At 47.3% G+C, this 21,986-nt stretch overlaps 3 protein-coding genes across 12 annotated transcripts in view; 2 read left to right on the top strand and 1 right to left on the bottom strand.

Annotated features, from left to right (window-relative positions):
* Positions 1–7,336, bottom strand: part of PARP9 (poly(ADP-ribose) polymerase family member 9) — a 39,842-nt gene extending 32,506 nt beyond the window's left edge. For 2 of the 10 annotated variants that reach the window (XM_054551403.2, XM_054551407.2), the window contains exon 1: positions 6,877–6,978. The gene's annotated coding sequence lies outside the window, so the exon portion shown is untranslated. Of the gene's footprint in view, positions 1–5,813; positions 6,076–6,876; positions 6,979–7,010 lie in introns of those variants that run through there. The other 8 variants (XM_054551400.2, XM_002813217.6, XM_003776155.5 and 5 more) reach the window with 7 other exon arrangements.
* DTX3L (deltex E3 ubiquitin ligase 3L) lies at positions 7,143–17,879 on the top strand. The gene is made up of 5 exons (XM_024244962.3): positions 7,143–7,379; positions 8,582–8,793; positions 11,200–12,735; positions 13,166–13,383; positions 14,394–17,879. Exons 1-5 carry the CDS (start codon positions 7,193–7,195, stop codon positions 14,461–14,463), a joined length of 2,223 nt encoding a protein of 740 aa, XP_024100730.3. The 5' UTR covers positions 7,143–7,192; the 3' UTR covers positions 14,464–17,879.
* Positions 17,880–19,905: 2,026 nt separating this feature from the next.
* Positions 19,906–21,986, top strand: part of PARP15 (poly(ADP-ribose) polymerase family member 15) — a 58,021-nt gene continuing 55,940 nt past the window's right edge. The window contains 2 exon segments of the mRNA XM_002813216.5: positions 19,906–20,432; positions 20,434–20,556. Coding sequence (XP_002813262.4) covers positions 20,370–20,432; positions 20,434–20,556 — 186 coding nt within the window. The 5' untranslated portion in view covers positions 19,906–20,369.

Raw genomic sequence — 21,986 nt, 5'->3', positions numbered from 1 at the left:
ACCGTGTTAGCCAGAGTGGTCTCAATCTCCTGACCTCGTGATCCACTCGTCTCGGCCTCCCAAAGTGCTGGGATTACAGGCGTGAGCCACCGCGCCCAGTTGAAATGATTTCTAATGTCTTTGCAATAGAAACATTTTGTACAACCATCTACAGCATCAGGGCACTATTCTTACTCGTCAAGGGAAAGCAGCAGGTCTAGTACAATCCTTTGCATTCTAAAATGCAAAGACAAGATGCATTTTTTGCCTCCAGAGGGCACTGGTGTTTTCAGAAGAGAAGGATGACTTCATCTGCTTTGGCCATGGGCTTTTGCTTTATTTTTTTTTTTTTTTTTAATTTATGAAGTATTTATTGATCATTCTTGGGTGTTTCTCGGAGAGGGGGATATGGGAGGGTCATAGGATAATAGTGGAGAGAAGGTCAGGAGATAAACACATGAACAAAGGTCTCTCGTTTTCCTAGGCAGAGGACCCTGCGGCCTTCTGCAGTGTTTGTGCCCCTGGGTACTTGAGATTAGGGAGTGGTGATGACTCTTAAAGAGCATGCTGCCTTCAAGCATCTGTTTAACAAAGCACATCTTGCACCGCCCTTAATCCATTTAACCCTGAGTTGACACAGCATATGTTTCAGAGAGCATGGGGCTGGGGGAAAGGCCATAGATCAACAGCATCTCAAGGCAGAAGAATTTCTCCTAGTCAGAACAAAATGGAGTCTCCTATGCCCACCCCTTTCTACACAGACACAGCAACAATCTGATCTCTCCTTCCTTTCCCCACACTTCCCCCCCCCCTTCCTTTCAACAAAACCGCCATCGTCCTCATGGCCCGCTCCCGATGGTCGCTGTCTCTTCGGAGCTGTTGGGTACACCTCCCAGACAGGGCAGCCGGGCAGAGGCGCTCCTCACCTCCCAGACAGGGCGGCCGGGCAGAGGCGCTCCTCGTTTCCCAGACGGGGCCGCCCGGGCAGAGGCGCTCCTCACTTCCCAGATGGGCCGCCCAGGCAGAGGCGCTCCTCACTTCCTCCCAGACCGGGTGGCAGCCGGGCAGAGGCGCTCCTCACCTCCCAGACGGGGCGGCCGGGCAGAGGCGCTCCTCACTTCCCAGACGGGGCGGCCGGGCAGAGGCGCTCCTCACTTCCCAGAGGGGGCGGCCGGGCAGAGGCGCTCCTCACTTCCCAGACCGGGCGGCCGGGCAGAGGCGCTCCTCACTTCCCAGACGGGGCGGCCGGGCAGAGACGCTCCTCACTTCCTCCCAGACCGGGTGGCGGCCAGGCAGAGGCGCTCCTCACCTCCCAGACAGGGCGGCCGGGCAGAGGCGCTCCTCAATTCCCAGACTGGGCGGCCGGGCAGAGGCGCTCCTCACTTCCCAGACGGTGTGGCGGCTGGGCAGAGGCGCTCCTCCCTTCCCAGATTGGGCAGCCAGGCAGAGGCGCTCCTCACTTCCTCCCAGACGGGGTGGCGGCCAGGCAGAGGCGCTCCTCACTTCCCAGAGGGGGCGGCCGGGCAGAGGTGCTCCTCACTTCCTCCCAGACGGGGTGGCGGCCGGGCAGAGGCACTCCTCACCTCCCAGACAGGGCGGCCGGGCAGAGGTGCTCCTCATCTCCCAGACGGGGCAGCCGGGCAGAGGTGCTCCTCACTTCCTCCCAGACGGGGTGACGGCCGGGCAGAGGCACTCCTCACCTCCCAGACGGGGCGGCCGGGCAGAGGCGCTCCTCACCTCCCAGACGGAGTGGCCGGGCAGAGGCGCTCCTCACTTCCCATATGGGGTGGCGGCCGGGCAGAGGCGCTCCTCACTTCCCAGATGGGGCAGCCGGGCAGAGGCGCTCCTCACTTCCTCCCAGACGGGGTGGTGGCCAGGCAGAGGCGCTCCTCACCTCCCAGACGGGGCGGCCGGGCAGAGGTGCTCCTCATCTCCCAGATGGGGCAGCCGGGCATAGGTGCTCCTCACTTCCTCCCAGACAGGGTGGCAGCCGGGCAAAGGCACTCCTCACCTCCCAGACGGGGCAGCCGGGCAGAGGCGCTCCTCACTTCCTCCCAGACGGGGTGACGGCCAGGCAGAGACGCTCCTCACTTCCCAGACGGGGTGGCCGGGCAGGGGCGCTCCTCACTTCCCAGACGGGGTGGCCAGGCAGAGGCACTCCTCACCTCCCAGACGGGGCGGCCGGGCAGAGGCGCTCCTCACTTCCCATACTGGGTGGCAGCCGGGCAGAGGGGCTCCTCACTTCCTCCCAGACGGGGTGGCGGCCGGGCAGAGGCGCTCCTCACTTCCCAGACGGGGCGGCCGGGCAGAGGTGCTCCTCACTTCCTCCCAGACGGGGTGGCGGCCGGGCAGAGGCGCTCCTCACCTCCCAGACGGGGTGGCCGGGCAGAGGCTCTCCTCCCTTCCCAGACGGAGTGGCCAGGCAGAGGCGCTCCTCACCTCCCAGAGTGGGCGGCCAGGCAGAGGCGCTCCTCACTTCCCAGAGTGGGCGGCCGGGCAGAGGCGCTCCTCATTTCCCATAGTGGGTGGCAGCCGGGTAGAGGCGCTCCTCATTTCCCAGATGGGGCAGCTGGGCAGAGGTGCTCCTCACTTCCTCCCAGACGGGGTGGCGGCCAGGCAGAGGCGCTCCTCACCTCCCAGACGGGGCGGCCGGGCAGAGGCACTCCTCACCTCCCAGACGGGGCGGCTGGGCAGAGGCACTCCTCACCTCCCAGAAGGGGCGGCTGGGCAGAGGCGCTCCTCACTTCCCGTATGGGGTGGCAGCCGGGCAGAGGCGCTCCTCACTTCCCAGACGGGGTGGCGGCCAGGCAGAGGCGCTCCTCACTTCCCAGATGGGGCAGCCGGGCAGAGGCGCTCCTCACTTCCTCCCAGACGGGGTGGCGGCCAGGCAGAGGCGCTCCTCACCTCCCAGAGGGGGCGGCCGGGCAGAGGTGCTCCTCATCTCCCAGACGGGGCAGCCGGGCAGAGGCGCTCCTCACTTCCTCCCAGACGGGGTGGCAGCCGGGCAGAGGCGCTCCTCACATCCCAGACAATGGGCGGCCGGGCAGAGGCGCTCCTCACTTCCCAGATAGGGCGGCCGGGCAGAGGGGCTCCTCACATCCCAGACGATGGGCGGCCAGGCAGAGATGCTCCTCACTTCCTAGACGGGGTGGCGGCGGGGCAGAGGCTGTAATCTTAGCACTTTAAGAGGCCAAGGCAGGAGGCTGGTAGGTGGAGGTTGCAGCGAGCCGAGATCACACCACTGCACTCCAGCCTGAGCAGCATGGAGCAATGAGTTAGCGAGACTCCGTCTGCAATCCCAGCACCTCGGGAGGCCGAGGCAGGCAGATCACTCGAGGCCAGGAGCTGGAGACCAGCCCGGTCAACACGGTGAAACCCCGTCTCCACCAAAAATACAAAAACCATTCAGGCGTGGTGGCGCGCGCCTGCAATCCCAGGCACTCGGCAGGCCGAGGCAGGAGAGTCACAGGAGCCCGAGGCAGGGAGGTTGCAGCGAGCCGAGATCATGGCAGTACAGTCCAGCTTCGATAACAGCGGGAGACCGAAAAAAGAAGGAGAGGGAGACCGAAGAAGAGAGGGAGAGGGAGAGGGAGAGGGAGAGGGAGAGGGAGAGGGAGAGGGAGAGGGAGAGGGAGAGGGAGAGGGAGAGGGAGAGGGAGAGGGAGAGGGAGAGGGAGAGCGGGCTTTTGCTTTAAATGTTGCACCTGTTTCTGTCTTCAGGCCAGGTTTTACAGGCGTATGGATAGCCAAACAAGGAGTGTAGTGCCCTAAGCATTCCATTTCTTCCATTTTAAAAACAGAAAAGCGTTCCCAACTTTCCATCACTGGTTCCTACTGTGTTTCCTTCTCTTCATAAGCAGTCAAACTTCTGGAATGAGTAGTGGACTCTCCTTCTGTCCACCTGCCCACGCAGCCTACTATAACCTGGCTCCCTGCCTCATTCCCAGCACCCTTTTGAAACTGCCAGTGGCTAGGTATGGCGGCTCACACCTGTAATCCCAGCACTTTGGGAGGCAGAGGCAGGCAGATTGCTTGAGCTCAGGAGTTTGAGACCAACCTGGGCAACATGGCAAGACCTCATCTCTACTAAAAATACAAAAAGTTAGCTGGCCATGTTGGCGCATGCCTATAGTCCCAGCTACTTGGGAGGCTGAGATGGGAGGATCACTTGGTGGGAAGTTCAGGCTGCAATGAGTTGTGATCGTGCCACTGCACTCCAGCCTGGGCAAGAGGAATGAGACCCTGTCTCAAAAAAAAGAAGAGAAACTGCTCATCAGAATCCCTCATGTGGTTAATGCCAATGGATGATCTTCTATCCATCTTTACTGGACCACTTTCTATAGCATTTCACTCTTTCATTCCTGAAATTCTGCTTTCCTGGCTTCTCCTATGCCATCTTCCCTTGGTTCTTTTATTACCCTTCACTTTGCCTTTACAGGCTTTTTCCCTGCATTCACTTCCACCATCCCCTCTTAATTGTTTGCTCCAGGATTCTGTCTAAGGCGTTTTTCATCTCATTCTACATACTCTCCAGGAGTGATCTCATCCACTTCCGTGGCTTCAACTCACCAACTGCAAATATGACTCTTCTATCTGCAGTTCTAGGCCATGGCTCTCCTGAGCCCCATTTTTCAACTCCACCTGGAGGTCTCACAGTCCCCTCAAATAAGTCTCTGCAAAAGTAGACCCCTTATCTCCTGGTCCCCAATCCTCCATCCCACCCCCACCAAATCCATACTTCATCTCCTGGATTCTACAGCTCAGTAAATGATAATACCATTTATGCACTCAAATCAGAAATCTAGGAACTTTCCCTGAGTCTTTTTTGTCTCATATCTGGGACCTGACAACCTAAATTACTTTCAAATATGCCCCTTCCTTCCTCGCCCACTGACACTGCCTCACTTCAGGGTCTCAGCACCTTTTGCCTGAGCTGTGGCAATATACTCTTTTCTTTTCTTTTTTTTTTTTTTTTTTGAGACGGAGTCTCACTCTGACACCCAGGCTGTGGCACGATCTTGGCTCACTGCAAGCTCTGCCTCCCGGGTTCACGCCATTCTACTGCCTCAGCCTCCCAAGTAGCTGGGACTATAGGCGCCCACCACCACACCTGGCTAATTTTTTTTTTTTGTATTTTTTTAGTAGAGACGGGGTTTCACCGTGTTAGCCAGGATGGTCTCGATCTCCTGACCTCATGATCCGCCTGCCTTGGGCTCCCAAAGTGCTGGGATTACAGGCGTGAGCCACCGTGCCCAGCCAGCAATATACTCTTTTCAAAGATTTAGTTTGACATTTTATTGTTTGAATAGTTTGACATTTTATCGTTTGAATAGGTATTACATTTACATGGTTCAAATTTAGAAAATGTAAAAGGTTTCCTCCTATCTCCGCTACTAAATTCCCTGTCCAGAGTCAATCAGCGCTTCTCCTGTATTCTTCCAGTGGCATTTTTTACGCGAAAGGTAGTAGCTTATACACACACTTCTGCATCTTATCTTTCCCACGTAATGTATCCTAGAGATCTTTTCATGTTAGCACATAGAGAGCTTTTTCATTTTTCCTACTGCCCATTGTATTCCATTGTATAGATATACTTTTATTATTAAACTGCTAGTCCCCCTATTTATGGACATTAAAGAGTTCCCTATCTTTTGCTATTGTAAACAAGGCTGTAAAGAACATCTTTGTACACAGGTCACTTCACACAGGGGCTAATATATCAATGGAACAAATTCCTAGAAATGGAACTCCAGAACCAAAAAGTATATGCAGTTGTAATTCTGACAGTATTGCCAAATTGTTCACAGTAAAGACTGACCCATTTCCAGTCTTACCAGCCATGTGCAAAAACCTTATCTTGGGCCTCTCTGCCGCCACTCATCCCTGCTTGTAAATGTGTCCTCCACACCGTTGTCAGCACCATATTTCTAAAATGCAAATCTGGCAAGTCATTTTCTTGCTTTCACTGCTTACAACCCTTCAGGTCATCTTCACTGCTCTTCAAGGCTTTTCACCATCTAAATATGTCCTGTCCAGGGTGGACTATCAGCCTCACATAGCTACTGAGGATACATGTGGCCAGTCTGAATCGAGATATGATGTAAGTATAAGAAAAACACTGGGTTGCAAAGACGTAGTATGATAAAAAAGAATGTAAAAATCTCATTAGATGCTGAAATGATTAAGTTTTGGATATGTCAAGTTAAATAACATCATTACAATTAATTTCATCTGTTTCTTTATCCTTCAAAAATATCCTAAAAATCATTAAAATTAATTTCATCTGTTTCTTTATCCTTTAAAAAATATGGCTGCAAAAATTTTAGAATGAACCTACTGGCTCCCATTGTATTTCTGCCGGACAGTGCCTATCTAGGTAGGCCCTCCCTCCCTCATCCCCTCACCCATCTCCTCTCCTCCCAGGCCCCAGGCCCCAGGCCCACTCTGTGCTTCAGACCACAGTGGTCCCTAAGCCTCAGGTGCTTTTCCCCCCAATCCTGTCCTCCCCATCTCGCCGCCACACTCAATTTATTAAGATTCTGCTTGAAACTTCCCCTTGGAGGCCTTGAAGAAGTTTTGCTCCTTGGTTCACAGGTCCGCCTCCCCTCACCAGCCCTTGACATCAGGGCCTTGCTCTGCTCTTTGGGCAGCAAGAAACAATTCAGTGCTGTTGGTTAAATCAAGCAATGGAGGAGAAAAGCCCGCAGAAGCCGTCTAAAGGGTAGAGCTGGAGGGAGGTAAGGGGTAACAGGTCACAATTACCAGATGAACGCATTCAAATTTTCAAAAATGGGTAAGTTTAACATGGATTCAGAATGTGAATTACTTTTTAGCATCAAATAATAGTGATAACAGCAGTAAGAGTTACAAAGAATAAGAAACACAGGAGAAACTTACTTTCTTTGCATAGTCTACCCACAAGGGAGGCCTGGCCCTGGGACCCGGGTCCGCGCCCGTCCCCGCTCTCCCCGCCCACCCCGAGCCTGCAGGAGAGGGGACCCCGAGGGCCCAGAGGCACCGGACCTACTCACCCCGCAGGCCGCTCGCCTCGGTGCGGACAGCACAGGGAGGAGGGGGAAGCGGCTCTGTCGGGAACAGGGAGGGACCTCCAGGGAAGCGAAACTGAAACTTTGCGCCCAGTCGGCAGGGCGGGCCGCGCCTTTACGGCCCAGCTGCGTCCCAGAGCCCCCGCGCCCTCCCGACGCGCAGAGCCATGGCCTCCGACCTGCGCCCGCCGTCCCCGCTCCTCGTGCGGGTGTACGAGTCCGGCTCCCGAGTACGAAGGAAGCTGGAGAGCTACTTCCAGAGCTTTAAGTCCTCGGGCGGCGGGGAGTGCACGGTCAGGACCCAGGAACACGAAGCCCCTGGCACCTTCCGGGTGGAGTTCAGTGAAAGGGCAGGTGAGCTTCGGGCGGCCGGGCTGCGAAAGCCGTCTCTGGGGGCCCGGCCCCGGGTTTTCAGACGGACACAGTTCCAGCTGACCTAGGGGAGAGGGCGGGAGAAAGTATGTCACTGTGCGGTGGCAGACAGGGACGGGGCCCTGCTGCCAAGAGACTCACTGAGACAGTGAACACTCAGTGGAGGATGGGGCCTCACATGTGCCCGGTGCGGGTCTGGCTGACGGCGCCTTGGTGTGGATGCTTTCCATATCCTCATTCTAACTTAATTTCTCAGCTGTCATCTTCCTTCCCCCAGATGCCTGCCAGCTGCTGTCCTTGTCATTCAGGGATTCCACTTTTATGTTTTAAATAATGGTTCCATTGTTCCATCCATGAACAAAAGGATGTTCCATTTTGTATTTTTGAGGATTACAAAAGTGATATATGCTCACTATAGAAATAAGAGAAAAGAGTAAAAAAGAAAACAACCTGAAGATAAACAATGTGACCATTTGGTGTATTTGCTTCCTGCCCTTTTTTATGAATGCCAGCAAACACATGTGTATTTACAAAATTCGGAGTCTGCACTTTTGATTCCTGCTGTTGTCACTTAGCTGTATAATGAGTATTGAAATGGGAGACTGGGCCGGGTGCGGTGGCTCACGCCTGTAATCCTAGCATTTTGGAGGCCGAGGTTGGCGGATCACCTGAGGCCAGGAGTTCGAGACCAGCTTGGCCAACATGGGGAAATTCCGTCCCTACTAATAATACAAAAATTACCCGGGCATGGTGGTGCGCACCTGTAATCCAAGCTGAGGCAGGAGAATTGCTTGAACTCGGGAGGCAGAGAGGTTGCAGTGAGACGAGGTCGCACCATTGCACTCCAGCCTGGGTGACAGAGTGAGACTCCGTCTAAAAAAAAAAGGAAGGAAGGGAGGGAGGGAGGAAAGACTGGAGACAGTTTCAGAAACACGATGTTTAATCGGTGGACAATGTTCCATTGTCATTAAGCTTTCACTTCTATGGTAAAACTTAATCCGCACACTTTAGAGCTCTTAATAGCTCCCCGACTTTCTCCATTGCCAACCCACCATTCCAGGATGTAGGGAGCAGCCTTACTGGGAGGTGCTGGGGCAGAGTACAGACACAGGAATGAGGAGATTACTTGAAATCTCTCCCATTTTTATGTGTGTATATGTGTGTGTTTAATGTCTCCGCTGAAGCTAAGGAGAGAGTGTTGAAAAAAGGAGAGCACCAAATGCTTGTTGACGACAAACCTATGCCCATTTTTCTGGTACCCACTGAAAATTCAATAAAGAAGAACACGAGACCTCAAATTTCTTCGCTGACACAATCACAAGCAGAAACACCGTCTGGTGATACACATCAACATGAAGGACGTATTCCTAATGCTGTGGATTCCTGTCTCCAAAAGGTGAGTATTGAAAGAAGGAGCTGGCTGTGCCTGCACCTTTCCTCCAGTCACCAGCCTCATGTATTATTGATCCAACACCCATGTGCTGGGCACGCACATGGGAGCCAGGTACTGTTTTAGGCACTGGACATGGAGATGAATAGACAGACAAGGTCCCTGCTCTCAGGCAGCTTATACTGGGGGCCAGGGCATGCACAGAAAGACAGTAGGCAAGTAAACACAATAAATAAAACCATTTTATTTATTTGGAGAGAAACAGGGCCAGGGCAAGCAAGGGGAAGATGGAGGTGGTGTTACTTCTTTTTTTCCCCCCAAGACAGAGTCTCACTTTATCGCCCAGGCTGGAGTACAGTGGCACAATCATGGCTCACTGCAGAGCTGACCTCCGGGGCTCAAGCAATCCTCTCACCTCAGTCTCCCGAGTAGCTAGGACTATAGGCACCACTACACCCAGCCAATTTTTATTTTTTTTTGGTAGAAACAGGGTCTCACTATGTTGCCCAGGCTGTTCTCAAATTCCTGGGCTCAAGCGATCTGCCCACCTTGGCCTCCCAAAGTGCTGGGATTACAGTCATGAATTACTGCGCCTGGCCTGGTGCTACTTCTAACCAGAAATCAGAGACAACTTGACTGAGGAGGTGACGTTTGGCCTGAAACTTGAATGATGACAAGATTCATTCAACAATAGATATCCACTGCCTTCTGTGTTCCAGGCACTGTTATAGGAGCTGGGGAGGCAGCCAGGAACATGGCAGACTCTGCTTCCAGAGACGGCACCTTCTAGTAAGAGAAACAGACAATATTAGTAAACAATAGATATATAATAAAATGTCTGCCAGTCATACCTGCTAGGAAGAAGAATAAGTGACAGACAGTGACAGAACCACCATTTAAAACAGGATGTCTGGAAAAACCTCAAGTGAGGTGACATCTCTAGCCAAGTGGATTTCTAGGCGGAAAATGTCCTAGAGGGAAGCATAGGTACAAAGTCCCCAAGAGCTGACATTCTGAGGCCTAGAAGCTTTAAGGAAGCCAGTGTGGTGGGGAGGGCAGTGAGCAATGGAGAGAGGTGCTAGGAACTTGGGAAGGTACCCAAAAGATAGGCCTTTGGGGCTGAAGGTAAGGATTTTGGATTTTTAACTTAAAATGTTAGGGGATTCATCAGATAGTTTTGAGCCAGGGGAGAGGGCGCTCTGGTTTATATTTCTAAAGGGTCACTCTGGCTGCTGTTGGAAAACTGAACGTAGGAAGGGGCTAGAATGGAGAGTTAGAGCCTAGTTAGGAGGGGTTGCAATGCGCCAGGTGAAAGATGATAATGGCATGCACTTTGGTGGCCTTGATGGAGGTGTGAGAAATGGCTGGATTCAGGAAACATTTTGAAGATCTAGAGGAAGGATCGTACATGCAAAGTCCTTGAGAAGGAACAAAACATTAGAAATTTTGCTTTTATATTACATTCGATTGGCCTCTGTCCTTTTTATCTTAACCTGGTGTGTCTTATATTTGAGCTTCTAAAGGCCAGGGTTTAGAAGGGTCCAACAAGGGTTCAACTTGCATGCAGTCGAGTGTTTAGTTGAAACAAGAATAAAGGAGGAAGAGTGAAGAAAAGAAAAAAGTGTAATAGGAAAAGCCATTTCCCTCAGTTTTATGGCTCCCTTCCAAGTACACAAACTTTTGTGAGGGCCACAACAACTTGCCCAGAGAGCACAAGTGCCTTCCCTTGACTGCTGTTCCCAAGATCAAACAGCTAGTGGCAGTTGTAGAACACGGATCTCTTGGCCATGGAGCTTTTAGAAATGCTCATGCCCAGGCTCCACTGCAGATTAGTTAACATCAGAATCTGTGGGGATGTGCTTGGGCTTTGGCTGGTTTGTTTTTCCCTGAATTCGCCAGGTGAGTCTTACATGCAGACAGGGCTGAGAACCTCTGGGATGTAGCGTGCTGTATCCTCTAAAAAGGATTTGAGGCCGGGCACGCTGGCACATGTCTGTAATCCCAACACTTTGGGAGGCCGAGGTGGGTGGATCACCTGAGGTTGGGAGTTCCAGGCTAGCCTGACCAACATGGAGAAACCTGGTCTCTACTAAAAATACAAAATTAGCCGGGCGTGGTGGCGCATGCCTGTAATCCCAGCTACTCGGGAGGCTGAGGCAGGAGAATTGCTTGAACCCGGGAGGCGGAGGTTGCAGTGAGCTGAGATTGCGCCATTGGACTCCAGCCTGGGTAACAAGAGTGAAACTCCATCTTGAAATAAATAAATAAATAAATAGGATTTGAAAGAAGTTGCCCCCACTTGGGAAAGATGTAGTGGTTGTTTCTCTAGTCTCTATGCATTCTCCTGAAGAGAAGATGGTAGGCCTGCATGCTGAGAGGTTTTATTTGTTCCTGTTCCTTTTAAAATTTCAGGTCTTTCTTACTGTAACAGCTGACCTGAACTGTAACCTGTTCTCCAAAGAGCAGAGGGCATACATAACCACACTGTGCCCTAGTATCAGAAAAATGGAAGGTCACGATGGAATTGAGAAGGTGTGTGGTGACTTCCAAGACATTGAAAAAATACATCAATTTTTGAGTGAGCAGTTCCTGGAAAGTGAGCAGAAACAAGAATTTTCCCCTTCAATGACAGAGAGGAAGCCACTCAGTCAGCAGGAGAGGGACAGCTGCATTTCTCCTTCTGAACCAGAAACCAAGGCAGAACAAAAAAGAAACTATTTTGAAGTTCCCTTGCCTTACTTTGAATACTTTAAATATATCTGTCCTGATAAAATCAACTCAATAGAGAAAAGATTTGGTGTAAACATTGAAATCCAGGAGAGTTCTCCAAATATAGTCTGTTTAGATTTCACCTCAAGTCAATCAGGTGACCTGGAAGCAGCTCGTGAGTCTTTTGCTAGTGAATTTCAGAAGAACATAGAACCTCTGAAGCAAGAATGTGTCTCTTTAGCAGACAGTAAGCAGGCAAATAAATTCAAACAGGAATTGAATCACCAGTTTACAAAGCTCCTTATAAAGGAGAGAGGAGGACAATTAACTCTCCTTGGGACCCAAGATGACATTTCAGCTGCCAAACAAAAAATCTCTGAAGCTTTTGTCAAGACACCTGTGAAACTATTGGCTGCCAATTACATGATGAATGGAATTGAGGTTGATAGTGCCCGCTATAAACTTTTAGAAACTGAATTACTACAGGAGATATCAGAGATCGAAAAAAGGTATGACATTTGCAGCAAGGTTTCTGAGAAAGGTCAGAAAACCTGCATTCTGTTTGAATCCAAGGACAAGCAGGTAGATCTATCTGTGCATGCTTATGCAAGTTTCATCGATGCCTTTCAACATGCCTCATGTCAGTTGATGAGAGAAGTTCTTTTACTGAAATCTTTGGGCAAGGAGAGAAAGCACTTACATCAGACCAAGTTTGCTGATGACTTTAGTAAAAGACATCCAAATGTACACTTTGTGCTAAATCAAGAGTCAATGACTTTGACTGGTTTGCCAAATCACCTTGCAAAGGCGAAGCAGTATGTTCTCAAAGGAGGAGGAATGTCTTCATTGGCTGGAAAGAAATTGAAAGAGGGTCATGAAACACCGATGGACATTGATAGCGATGATTCCAAAGCAGCTTCTCCGCCACTCAAGGGCTCTGTGAGTTCTGAGGCCTCAGAACTGGACAAGAAGGAAAAGGGCATCTGTGTCATCTGTATGGACACCATTAGTAACAAAAAAGTGCTACCAAAGTGCAAGCATGAATTCTGCGCCCCTTGTATCAACAAAGCCATGTCATATAAGCCAATCTGTCCCACATGCCAGACTTCCTATGGTGTTCAGAAAGGAAATCAGCCAGAGGGAAGCATGGTTGTCACTGTTTCAAGAGACTCACTTCCAGGTTATGAGTCCTGTGGCACCATTGTGATTAATTATTCTATAAAAGGAGGCATACAAACAGTAAGTATTTCTGAAGTCCATGGGTTTCTTGCCACTATGCTACGATTACCAGGGCAAAAGAGACTGTCCTATTGCCTATTAGACAATAGATTTCCCAAGGAATTATCTCCAGGGTCATGTGCAAGGGATTGAAATAGTGGTAAAGGTCACAATGTTTGCTGGTAATTCAAATACCTTTTGTGTCTATTTCTTAAGACAGAGAAAGGGTGGGTGGAGATTATTTCTTGAGATGGGGGTATCAGGAAGGTGGACAGTGTTTCCAGCATGAATTCAAGGAAAGAGGAGAAATATGAGTTATTGGGAATATGAGCATAACTTCAATACCTTTCTTGCTTTTGATTTGCTTTATCTACAAATGAACACATCTATACCTATAGTAAAAATTAGACAGGGCACTGTTTTCACATGACATTTTCTTGTTCTCACACAGGAAGAACACCCAAACCCAGGAAAGAGATACCTTGGAATACAGCGAACTGCATACTTGCCTGATAATAAGGAAGGAAGGAAGGTTTTGGAACTGCTTTGTAGGGCCTTTGACCAAAAGCTGATTTTTACAGTGGGGTACTCTCGCGTATCAGGAGTCTCAGATGTCATCACTTGGAATGATATTCACCACAAAACATCCAAGTTTGGAGGACCAGAAAAGTAAGAGCCTTTTGGGATGTAATGGCTGCTCAACAGAGTATAGGGATTATGAAATATGGCAATTTCTGGATGTGGATATAAGTAGACTCTATAGCAGTGGAATTGGTATTTTGAGAGATGCTAATCGGGGATGATAATCTCAAAGACAGAAAGATTGGTCCCCATCAACTTCTACCCTGCCAGCTATAAAGTACTATGGAGTTATTTAAATTTTGCACCAAAGGGCAGGGGTGTTTTGAATCCAAGATGAATACTATATAAGCTGATTTAATTTGAGGCTTCGTGTCTATTTGAAAGCTAGATGCTAGGAATGTTACTTACTTTGCTTTCTTTTAAGGTCACCTTTTTTTTCCCCCTCTTCCCTCACCAGTCCACAGAGAACCTGAAATCACTTGGCCAATAATATTCCAGAAAAAGTCTAAGTTGCGAGGAGACTATTGGTAGAAACTGTATTATACGAAATCCAATTGTTCTTTATGAAACCCAAATAGGATTCCACAGACCCTTGGCACTAAAGAAAAAATATATACCCTGAGACTTTTTCAAAACCTTAAATTTGAAAATCCTACTAGCATGTGATTACAATGCCCCCATAAAACACAGTATATTATTATATTTTTAGGAGAGTCACTACTTACCATAAACTGAAAAATTTTAAGAATTAACATAGACATGAAGCCTCAAATTAAATCAACGTATTTACCATTCATCTTGGATTCTCAAACCCCCTGCCCTTTGATGCGAAATGTAATAACTACATCATATTAATTCTTTGTAGTTGGCAGGGCAGAAGCCAGGTTGAAAGGCAGATGTTGGCCAGACAGCTAGGCTCACTCGCTAGCTAAATGACTCGCATCTGCGAATTTAAAAGTCATGATATGTCATCCACCTTCAGGATTACTTGTGAATGTTTGCAACACTGGATATTAATTAAATCCTTAAATGCTGGATATCTATTGCACATATCTGAACAATTTGTGGTGACACTAAAGGAATTTTTCTTTCTCCAGGTATGGCTACCCTGATCCTTCTTACCTGAAGCGTGTCAAAGAGGAGCTGAAAGCCAAAGGAATTGAGTAAGAAAACTGCTGGAAGATGTCTTAAATGAAGCTTTCAAAAAAATATATTTTAGGAGGCTGATTTAATGCCAGTCTAAATCCTGATGTAGGAAGGACTTTGAAATTTTTCTTCTCAAGAAATGGTTTGTATAAGAATAAGAATCTGCTAGTCTGTCATTTCTGTAGTGATACTTTTTTTTTTTTTTTTGAGACGGAGTCTCGCTCTGTTACCCAGGCTGGAGTGCAACGGAGCGATCTCGGCTCACTGCAGGCTCCGCCTCCTGGGTTCACGCCATTCTCCCGCCTCAGCCTCCCGAGTAGCTGGGACTACGGGCGCCTGCTACCACGCTCAGCTAATTTTTGTTTTTGTATTTTTAGTAGAGACAGGGTTTCACTGTGTTAGCCAGGATGGTCTCGAGCTCCTGACCTCGTGATCTGCCCTCCTGGGCCTTCCAAAGTGTTGGGATTGTAGGCGTGAGCCACCGCACCCAGCCCTGGAGTGTAAGCCAAATCTGTGTAAAATCTGCTGCAAAGGTGTCATGCCTCTAGTGTCATCACTGCGGTTAGAGGTGGGTCTGAAATCATCTTCTATGTCCTTCATCGGACTCTCAGCTGCCAATTGATCCCTTTTTCATTGCCATCTCTGGGGTGGTTCTTTGGTTTTTTGTGTGTTTTCCCCTTCATCTCTACCTGTGAAAGTGAAATTCTATTGTGAATGGGAGGAAAAAGGGTTGGTTGTGAAAAATTAAAGACCCATATTCTGCTTTCTTACTCATGGCAAGAAAAGTGGCCATGAGTAGAGATTGGGCAAGCATTGGTAATAAATGGAATAAGACTATTATTATTATTTGAGATGGAGTCTCGCTCTGTCACCCAGGCTGGAGTGCAGTGGTGTGATCTTGGCTCACTGCAACCTCCACTTCCCCGGTTCAAGTGATTCTCCTGCCTCAGCCTCCTGAGTAGCTGGGATTACAGGTGTGTGCCCCCACACCTGGCTAATTTTTTGTATTTTTAAGTAGACACAGGGTTTTGCCATGTTGGCCAGGCTGGTTTCAAACTCCTGAGCTCAAATGATCCTCCTGCCTTGGCCTCCCAAAGTGCTGGGATTACAGGCCTGAGCCACCACACCCACCCAAGACTATCATTTTTAATGACCAAGAGCCTAGTATATAGTTGGTGCCTGTCTTAGTCTGTTTGTGTTGCTATAAAAGAACACCTGAGACTGGCTAATTTATAAAGAAAAAGATTTGTTTGGCTCACAAGTTTGCTGGCTAGAAGGTTGGGCATCAGGTGAAAGCCTCAGGCTGCTTGCATTCATAGCGAAGGGCAGCCAGTGTGTGCAGAAATCAAATGACAGACAGGAAGTGAGAGAGAGGTGTGGGGGAGGTGCCAGGCTCTTTTTAACAAGCAGTTCTTCAGGAACTAAGAGTTGCTCCCATGAGAATAGCACCAAGCCATTCATGGGGGATCTGCCCCCATGACCCAGACCCCTCCGTTAGGCTTCACCTCCAACACTGAGGATCAAATTTCAACATGAGATTTGGAGGAGGTCAAACAAACTAAACTATAGCAGTGTTTCATAAAATTGTGTTGCCTGACTCAAGTTGCTAGTAAGCCAGCAGAGGGATATTTGCCTCCTAAATCTTTGGCAGAGGCAGGAGTAAGGAAGCCATTTCTGGAGTCCTCGCTACTAATTTGGAAAACTGAGCTTCCTTCTTTCATTGCTTTTTCCCTTAAGAGACAAGTCCTTACTATATTGCCCTGTCTCTTAAGGAAAGACATCAAGACTGGACTTGAACTCCTGGGCTCAAGCCATCCCCCAACCTTGGCCTCTCGAGTAGATGGGATTATAGGCACGTGCCATGGTGCCTGACTTGAGTTTCTTATTCTAGAACACTTGGAGCCTGAACTCTGACCAGGCCCCTCACTTGAGCCTTTGCTTTCTGTTCCTTGTAAACTGCCATATTGGGTGCACTTGCCCTGCCACAGTAATGCTACATATTTCTGAGCATTGTTTTTCTCTAGATAATTTTGTACTTTTGAGTATACCCCACTTCCGAGTGTTTTTTTGTTTTGTTTTGCTTTGTTTTTGTTGTTGTTGTTTTGAGACAGGGTCTCACTGTGTCCCCCAGGCTGGAGTGCAGTGGCACAATCATGACTCACTGCAGCCTCAACCTTCTGGGGCCAAGTGATCCTCCCACCTCAGCCTCTCAAGTTGCTGGGGCCACAGACGTGCACCACCATGCCTGGCTTTTTTTTTTTTTTTTGGTCGAGATGGGGTGTCCCTGTGTTGCCCAGACTGGTCTTGAACTCCTGGGCTCAAGGGATCCTCCTGCCTTGGGCTCCCAAAGTGTTGGGATTACAGGCGTGAGCGACCATGCCTAGCTCACTTCCAGGTTTAACAGACAAAATAAACTTACTCTAGTTTCCATCTCTATCATTTTATAATAACCGTAGCCCACATTGTAGTAGTTTTTCAACTCTTTACTAAGTCCCACCAATTCATGTTTTCACCCTTAAAATCTTTCTCACTGATTCTCTGGACAGAAAAAAGGTGAAATAAGCCTACTATAAGGAATATATGACATGCTAAATTTTATTTTTAAACGGTTTTTCAAGTCAGATTAAAGTAATAATAGCAAATTATGTGATTATCCATGTCCCAGCCTCTCTCCAAAAAAATAGTAAACAAGATGTCTTCTTCTTTTCCCAAAGATACACACACACACGTACAAATTTTTTATCAGATAATAATAGCTAGTATTTAATGAGTACTTTCCTTAGTTTGTCCCCTTTACAACAGCTTTACATCTGTGTGATTGATACAATTAATATTCCCATTTTATAACTGAGAAAACTGGTGCACAGAGAGGATAAGCAACTTGCCAAAGGTCACACAGTTAATAAGTGGAAATGCTGGGGTATGAACCAGGTAGTCTGCCCCCATAGCTCTGCCCTCCAGAGCTGTACTGTCTCCCATGAGGGTACTTCTCCATGGAGCAGGCTGAGGAGATCCCTTTATTCTGGGCTTCTCTCAGAAATGGATTCCCACACAGTACTCAAAGCAAATTTCCCCAGAGGAAATCCTATTTGAAGAACTTAAAAACTCAGAATCTTCTTCTTTGTCCAGAGAGTTGAGGAAGCTTAAGCTAAATGATACATGTTTTTAAAAAAAATGAGATTATAAATTTAGTTTTTGGTGATTCATTGAATTCTTTACCATTATAGTTATTTTCTAGCTATTCATCTTTTAGCTAAATTTGTTCCAAAGAAGCAAAAGTTTGGTTTCTACTAAGTTCTGGATGGGAGATTGCACTGTGTGTGACGTGCAAGTTTCATGGTGTGGGAGATTGCAGAGCATTTGGGTTACTGCTTTTACTCTTTGGAAGCTGTTATCATCTGTATCTGCTTTAAATAAAGTTAAAGATTTGGAACAAATTGTGTTCTTTCCCTTGCTTCTTTTTTTTCCTTTAGGTTGAGATTCTCAGTGTTTCCTACAACACACACAGCATACAGTTGTATAACATGTGCATGGAGGTCTTTGGTTGATTTTGTGTGTAGCTGCTTCCTAAATATTATCACAGTACAACTTAACTACTCTTGACTTCACTGCTGTTACTTTTGGCTGTAAAAATCACATTTCTCAGTATTTTTTCCTTATAACACATAGGTTATAAAGATAAAAGTAGGCTGCAAATTTCATCTCTTCTGTCCTGGAGAAAGTATATACAATACCCTATCAAACTATATTTGCCCCCTCCTTGCTTCTCGAGGTTCTGTTTCACCTCTCCAACATTGGTGCTGAATTACCCAGACGGGTCATTGAGCACTATCAGATCAGGGGCACCCTTCTCTCCAAAGAAAAGATAAAATAAAAGAATAATACATATTTGATGCTTCCCTGAAAATAGCATCAAAGTAATCATTAGGAGAAAAATAAGATCTTTATTGGATTTCCTTACACTTACTGTAATAGTTTAGTGTTTACAAAAATTAGCCAGGCATGGTGGTACACATCTGTAATCCCAGCTATTCCGGAGGCTGAGGCATGAGAATCGCTTGAACCCAGGAGGCAGAGGTTGCAGTAGGCTGGGATCAGGCCACTGCACTACAGCCTGGGCAACAGAGCAAGACTCTGTCTCAAAAAAAAAAAAAAAAAAAGTTTAGTACTGTTTTTGGTTTAATTTCCATACAGAAGTTAGGTGCTATTTCCTTTTTTATCGATTGGGTCATTTTTATTGATCAGATCTAAAACAGAGCTTGATGCAAAGATTAAGATATTAATAATTTTGGAGGTCCAAGCCCAAGGACAAACAAAAAGAGAAGTGAGGTAAAGTAAGATGTAATGTAACGCGGTGCTAGGGGTTATCACCCTGGTTACTGCTTCACAATGAACCTGATGTTGCTGGTCTGGGAATTAAATTTAGAGATCCACTGGCCTAGAAAATAGAGTTTAAACTCAGCAGCATGGCCGTTAGCAATTGCTCATGCCACTTTGCATACTTTGTGTTCCTTCCTCACCACCAAGTCCCTAGGGTTCAGTCACACCAGACTACAAGATTTTCCAAAGCACAGTCTATACTATCATTCACGTGATCTTTGTTCTGTGTAATCCACCCCCATCCCTGCTCTCTGCATGACAGATGATGAAAAAGGGAACTCTGAAGAGAGAGAGGGAGAGAGGGACACACCTCATTCTCATTCTTCACCTCATTTTCCTCTTAGACAGTCCCCTACTCATCATCCAAGGTCTTACTGAAATGCCACTACTATAGAAACTTTTCTCCAATCTTGTCTCTAAATTACAACGAACCACTGATTTCTGTTATCTTAATACTTTATATGTATCTCTGCAAATACGATACCAAAACCTATTACCCTGCTCTCTGCCTTGGAGGTGGTACTGAGGGCTGACCTCTAAGTACCACATCAGCTCCATTCTCTGATTACTCATTGGGTTCTGCAGTGGGAGGTACCAGCACGAGATTGGAAGGCACACGGAGAGAGTACTTGGGATGCTTATACTGCCCTGGCTGTCTCCCGAAAGCAGTCATGGGTTCTACCTGCTGGCACTTTCCTATGGGTATAGCTCTTACCAAGTTCAGGAGATGCCCCCTCCCTTGCCCCTTCAGCCTAGATGGTAAGGGGAGGAGGCTACTTCACCATCTCTCACTGGTTTCCTTAACCCTTTGCCCACACCTGTGTAAATAATTTCTTTATTAAATTATCTTCAATTATTAATTTTGAGTATACCATCTGTATACTGCCAGGACTTTTCGTGATACACCAGGTAACTGTATTAATCTATGTTTTATTTCTCCACCTCCTACTTCCCTCCTCACTCGAAAGAGAAGGGATCTGTGTCTAATTCATCTTTATAATCTTAACACAGTGTCAGGCATATCAAAGGCCTTCAATACGCGTTGACTGAATTAAATAATGCCCTGTTGGGCCAGAGGGGAACCTGACTCCAGCCCTGACTTAGGGAGCACAGGCAATAACCCAGTGTATTTTTCTAAATATGGGTGTGTAGGGAGAACTGGGGGGAAAGGAGTGGGATGCCCAACAGAAAAGGAGAGGAATACTGATTCTTGTGTTTTAATGTGCCAGGCATTCTACAGACTTTATCTCATTTAATCTTCATGATAATAACATGAAATAGTTATGGCTGTGCCCACTGTACAGACGCTATTGACTGAGGCTACACAACTAATAAAATTGCAGACCTCAGGGTTTTGACCCAGGGTTTGTCTGGCAGCAACGTCTGTCCCAAAGGGCGACACAATCCTGAGGCAGCTGTTTGCAAACTCGAGGCCTCAGTCTTTGACGGAAGCGGTTTTCAGAGAAAAGAAAGCGGTTTTCAGAGAAAAGAAGTTCGAGGCACAAGCCTGTTGGGTGGGGCGCACCTGCAATCCCGGCGAGCTGAGGATGGCTGCGCCAGGCCCTCCTCCCGCCGCTGCTCTGAGTCCAGGGGCTCCGACCCCCAAGGAACTTAACGCACGGAGTTGCAGGTGTTACTTCCAGAGCCCGACGAGATCGGGAGGCGGGGAGCGTGCGGCCGGCCGGGAACCGTAGGGCGCGTAAGGCCTCCCGGCGCTCTTCCTCCGGGAGTATGGTGAGGAGAGCGGGGGACGGGTGCGGGAAGGGGACAGCAGGGCTGAGCCCGGGGCCCTCAAGACCCAGCAGCCCGAGCGGGCGCAGAGACCCCACGCCACGCAGAACCCTCTCTTCCAGGGGGCGCCGACTACACTGACTTCCCTGTTCCGAAAGAGGGGGGAGCGTGCTGCTTCTTTTTCCTTAGCATTTCTGGTCTTTTTTTTTTTCCCCCTTAAAATTTAAAAGTTCTTTATAAAGTTTGAAAGGATATGAGTCCTTTATTTGTAATATGTGTTATGAATATGTCTTCCCAATTTATTTTTTGTTTTTTGAGTTTGCTTATGGGGGCTTTTGTTTTTCTTTGCCATGCAAATATTTTAAATTTTGTGTGGCAAGACTTACCAGTCTTTTATTTTATGACGTCTGGACTTTTAGTCATATTTTAATATATGACTTTTAGTCATACTCTTCCCTACACCCAAGTTATAGAAGAATTCACTCATGCTTGCTTCTAGTACTTGAACTGATGCATTTTTTACATTTAGATCTATAATACATTTGGAGTGTGTTATTGTGTGTGGTTTGAGGAGTGAATCTAATTATTTTTTTTCAAATGGGTATCAAGTGTCCCAACACCATTTGTTATAAAGGTTATCACTATCCCAGTAACTTGAGATACCAGCTTTATCATGTACTAGACTTTCATATGTAGTTTGGGTATTTCTGGACCTTCTATTTTCGTCCATTGACCCGTTTATTCATCTGCTTTAGAGAGGCTTTGCTGTATGTTTTAATGTCAGGGCTAGTCTTCCTAGAGAATGCTTCCTTGTCACTATTTTCCTAGCTATTCTTGTTGTTTATTTTTCCTCATGAACTTTTCTGATGTGTGATCAGTTTAAAAAAAAAAAGAGAAGAAAAGCTCTTTGGAATTTTTATTGAGATTGCATTAAATTAATAAATTACAGAGAGCTGATATCTTTAGGTGGTGTTGACATGGTCTAACCTAATGTGCTGTGAAAGATTGAAAATTTGAGTGTGTAATGTATGTGATATTAAATTGTGAATTGGTGGGACATATGTAACAGCTTATCAACAATTGTAGATACTGGTATTTCATATCCTCTTAAGGAAAATTTGCCTCCAAATTTTAAGCTGGAAAGTCACTGGAATAACTTTTAAAAAGAATTACAATACCTGACTTTTTAAACTTTTTTGTGTGTGTATGTTAAGAATTGTGTACAAATTGAAATATCTGTGTACTGATCCTCGACAAAACCAATGAAATCTGCATTATGAAAGAATGTTTTGAAGCACATAGAAAAGGAAGCGAAACAAAGGATGCCTTTTCATTGTTTAAGTATACTTTTGTGTCTTTAAAGACGGTTTATAGTTGTCTTCACATAAAACATTTCTTCAATTTTTCTTTTTTCTCAATATTATATATGAGGT

Source organism: Pongo abelii, chromosome 2 (genome assembly GCF_028885655.2).
Source record: "Pongo abelii isolate AG06213 chromosome 2, NHGRI_mPonAbe1-v2.0_pri, whole genome shotgun sequence".
In the NCBI taxonomy this organism is placed as follows: Eukaryota; Metazoa; Chordata; class Mammalia; order Primates; family Hominidae; genus Pongo; species Pongo abelii.
This window is presented reverse-complemented; position numbering and strand designations above follow the sequence as displayed.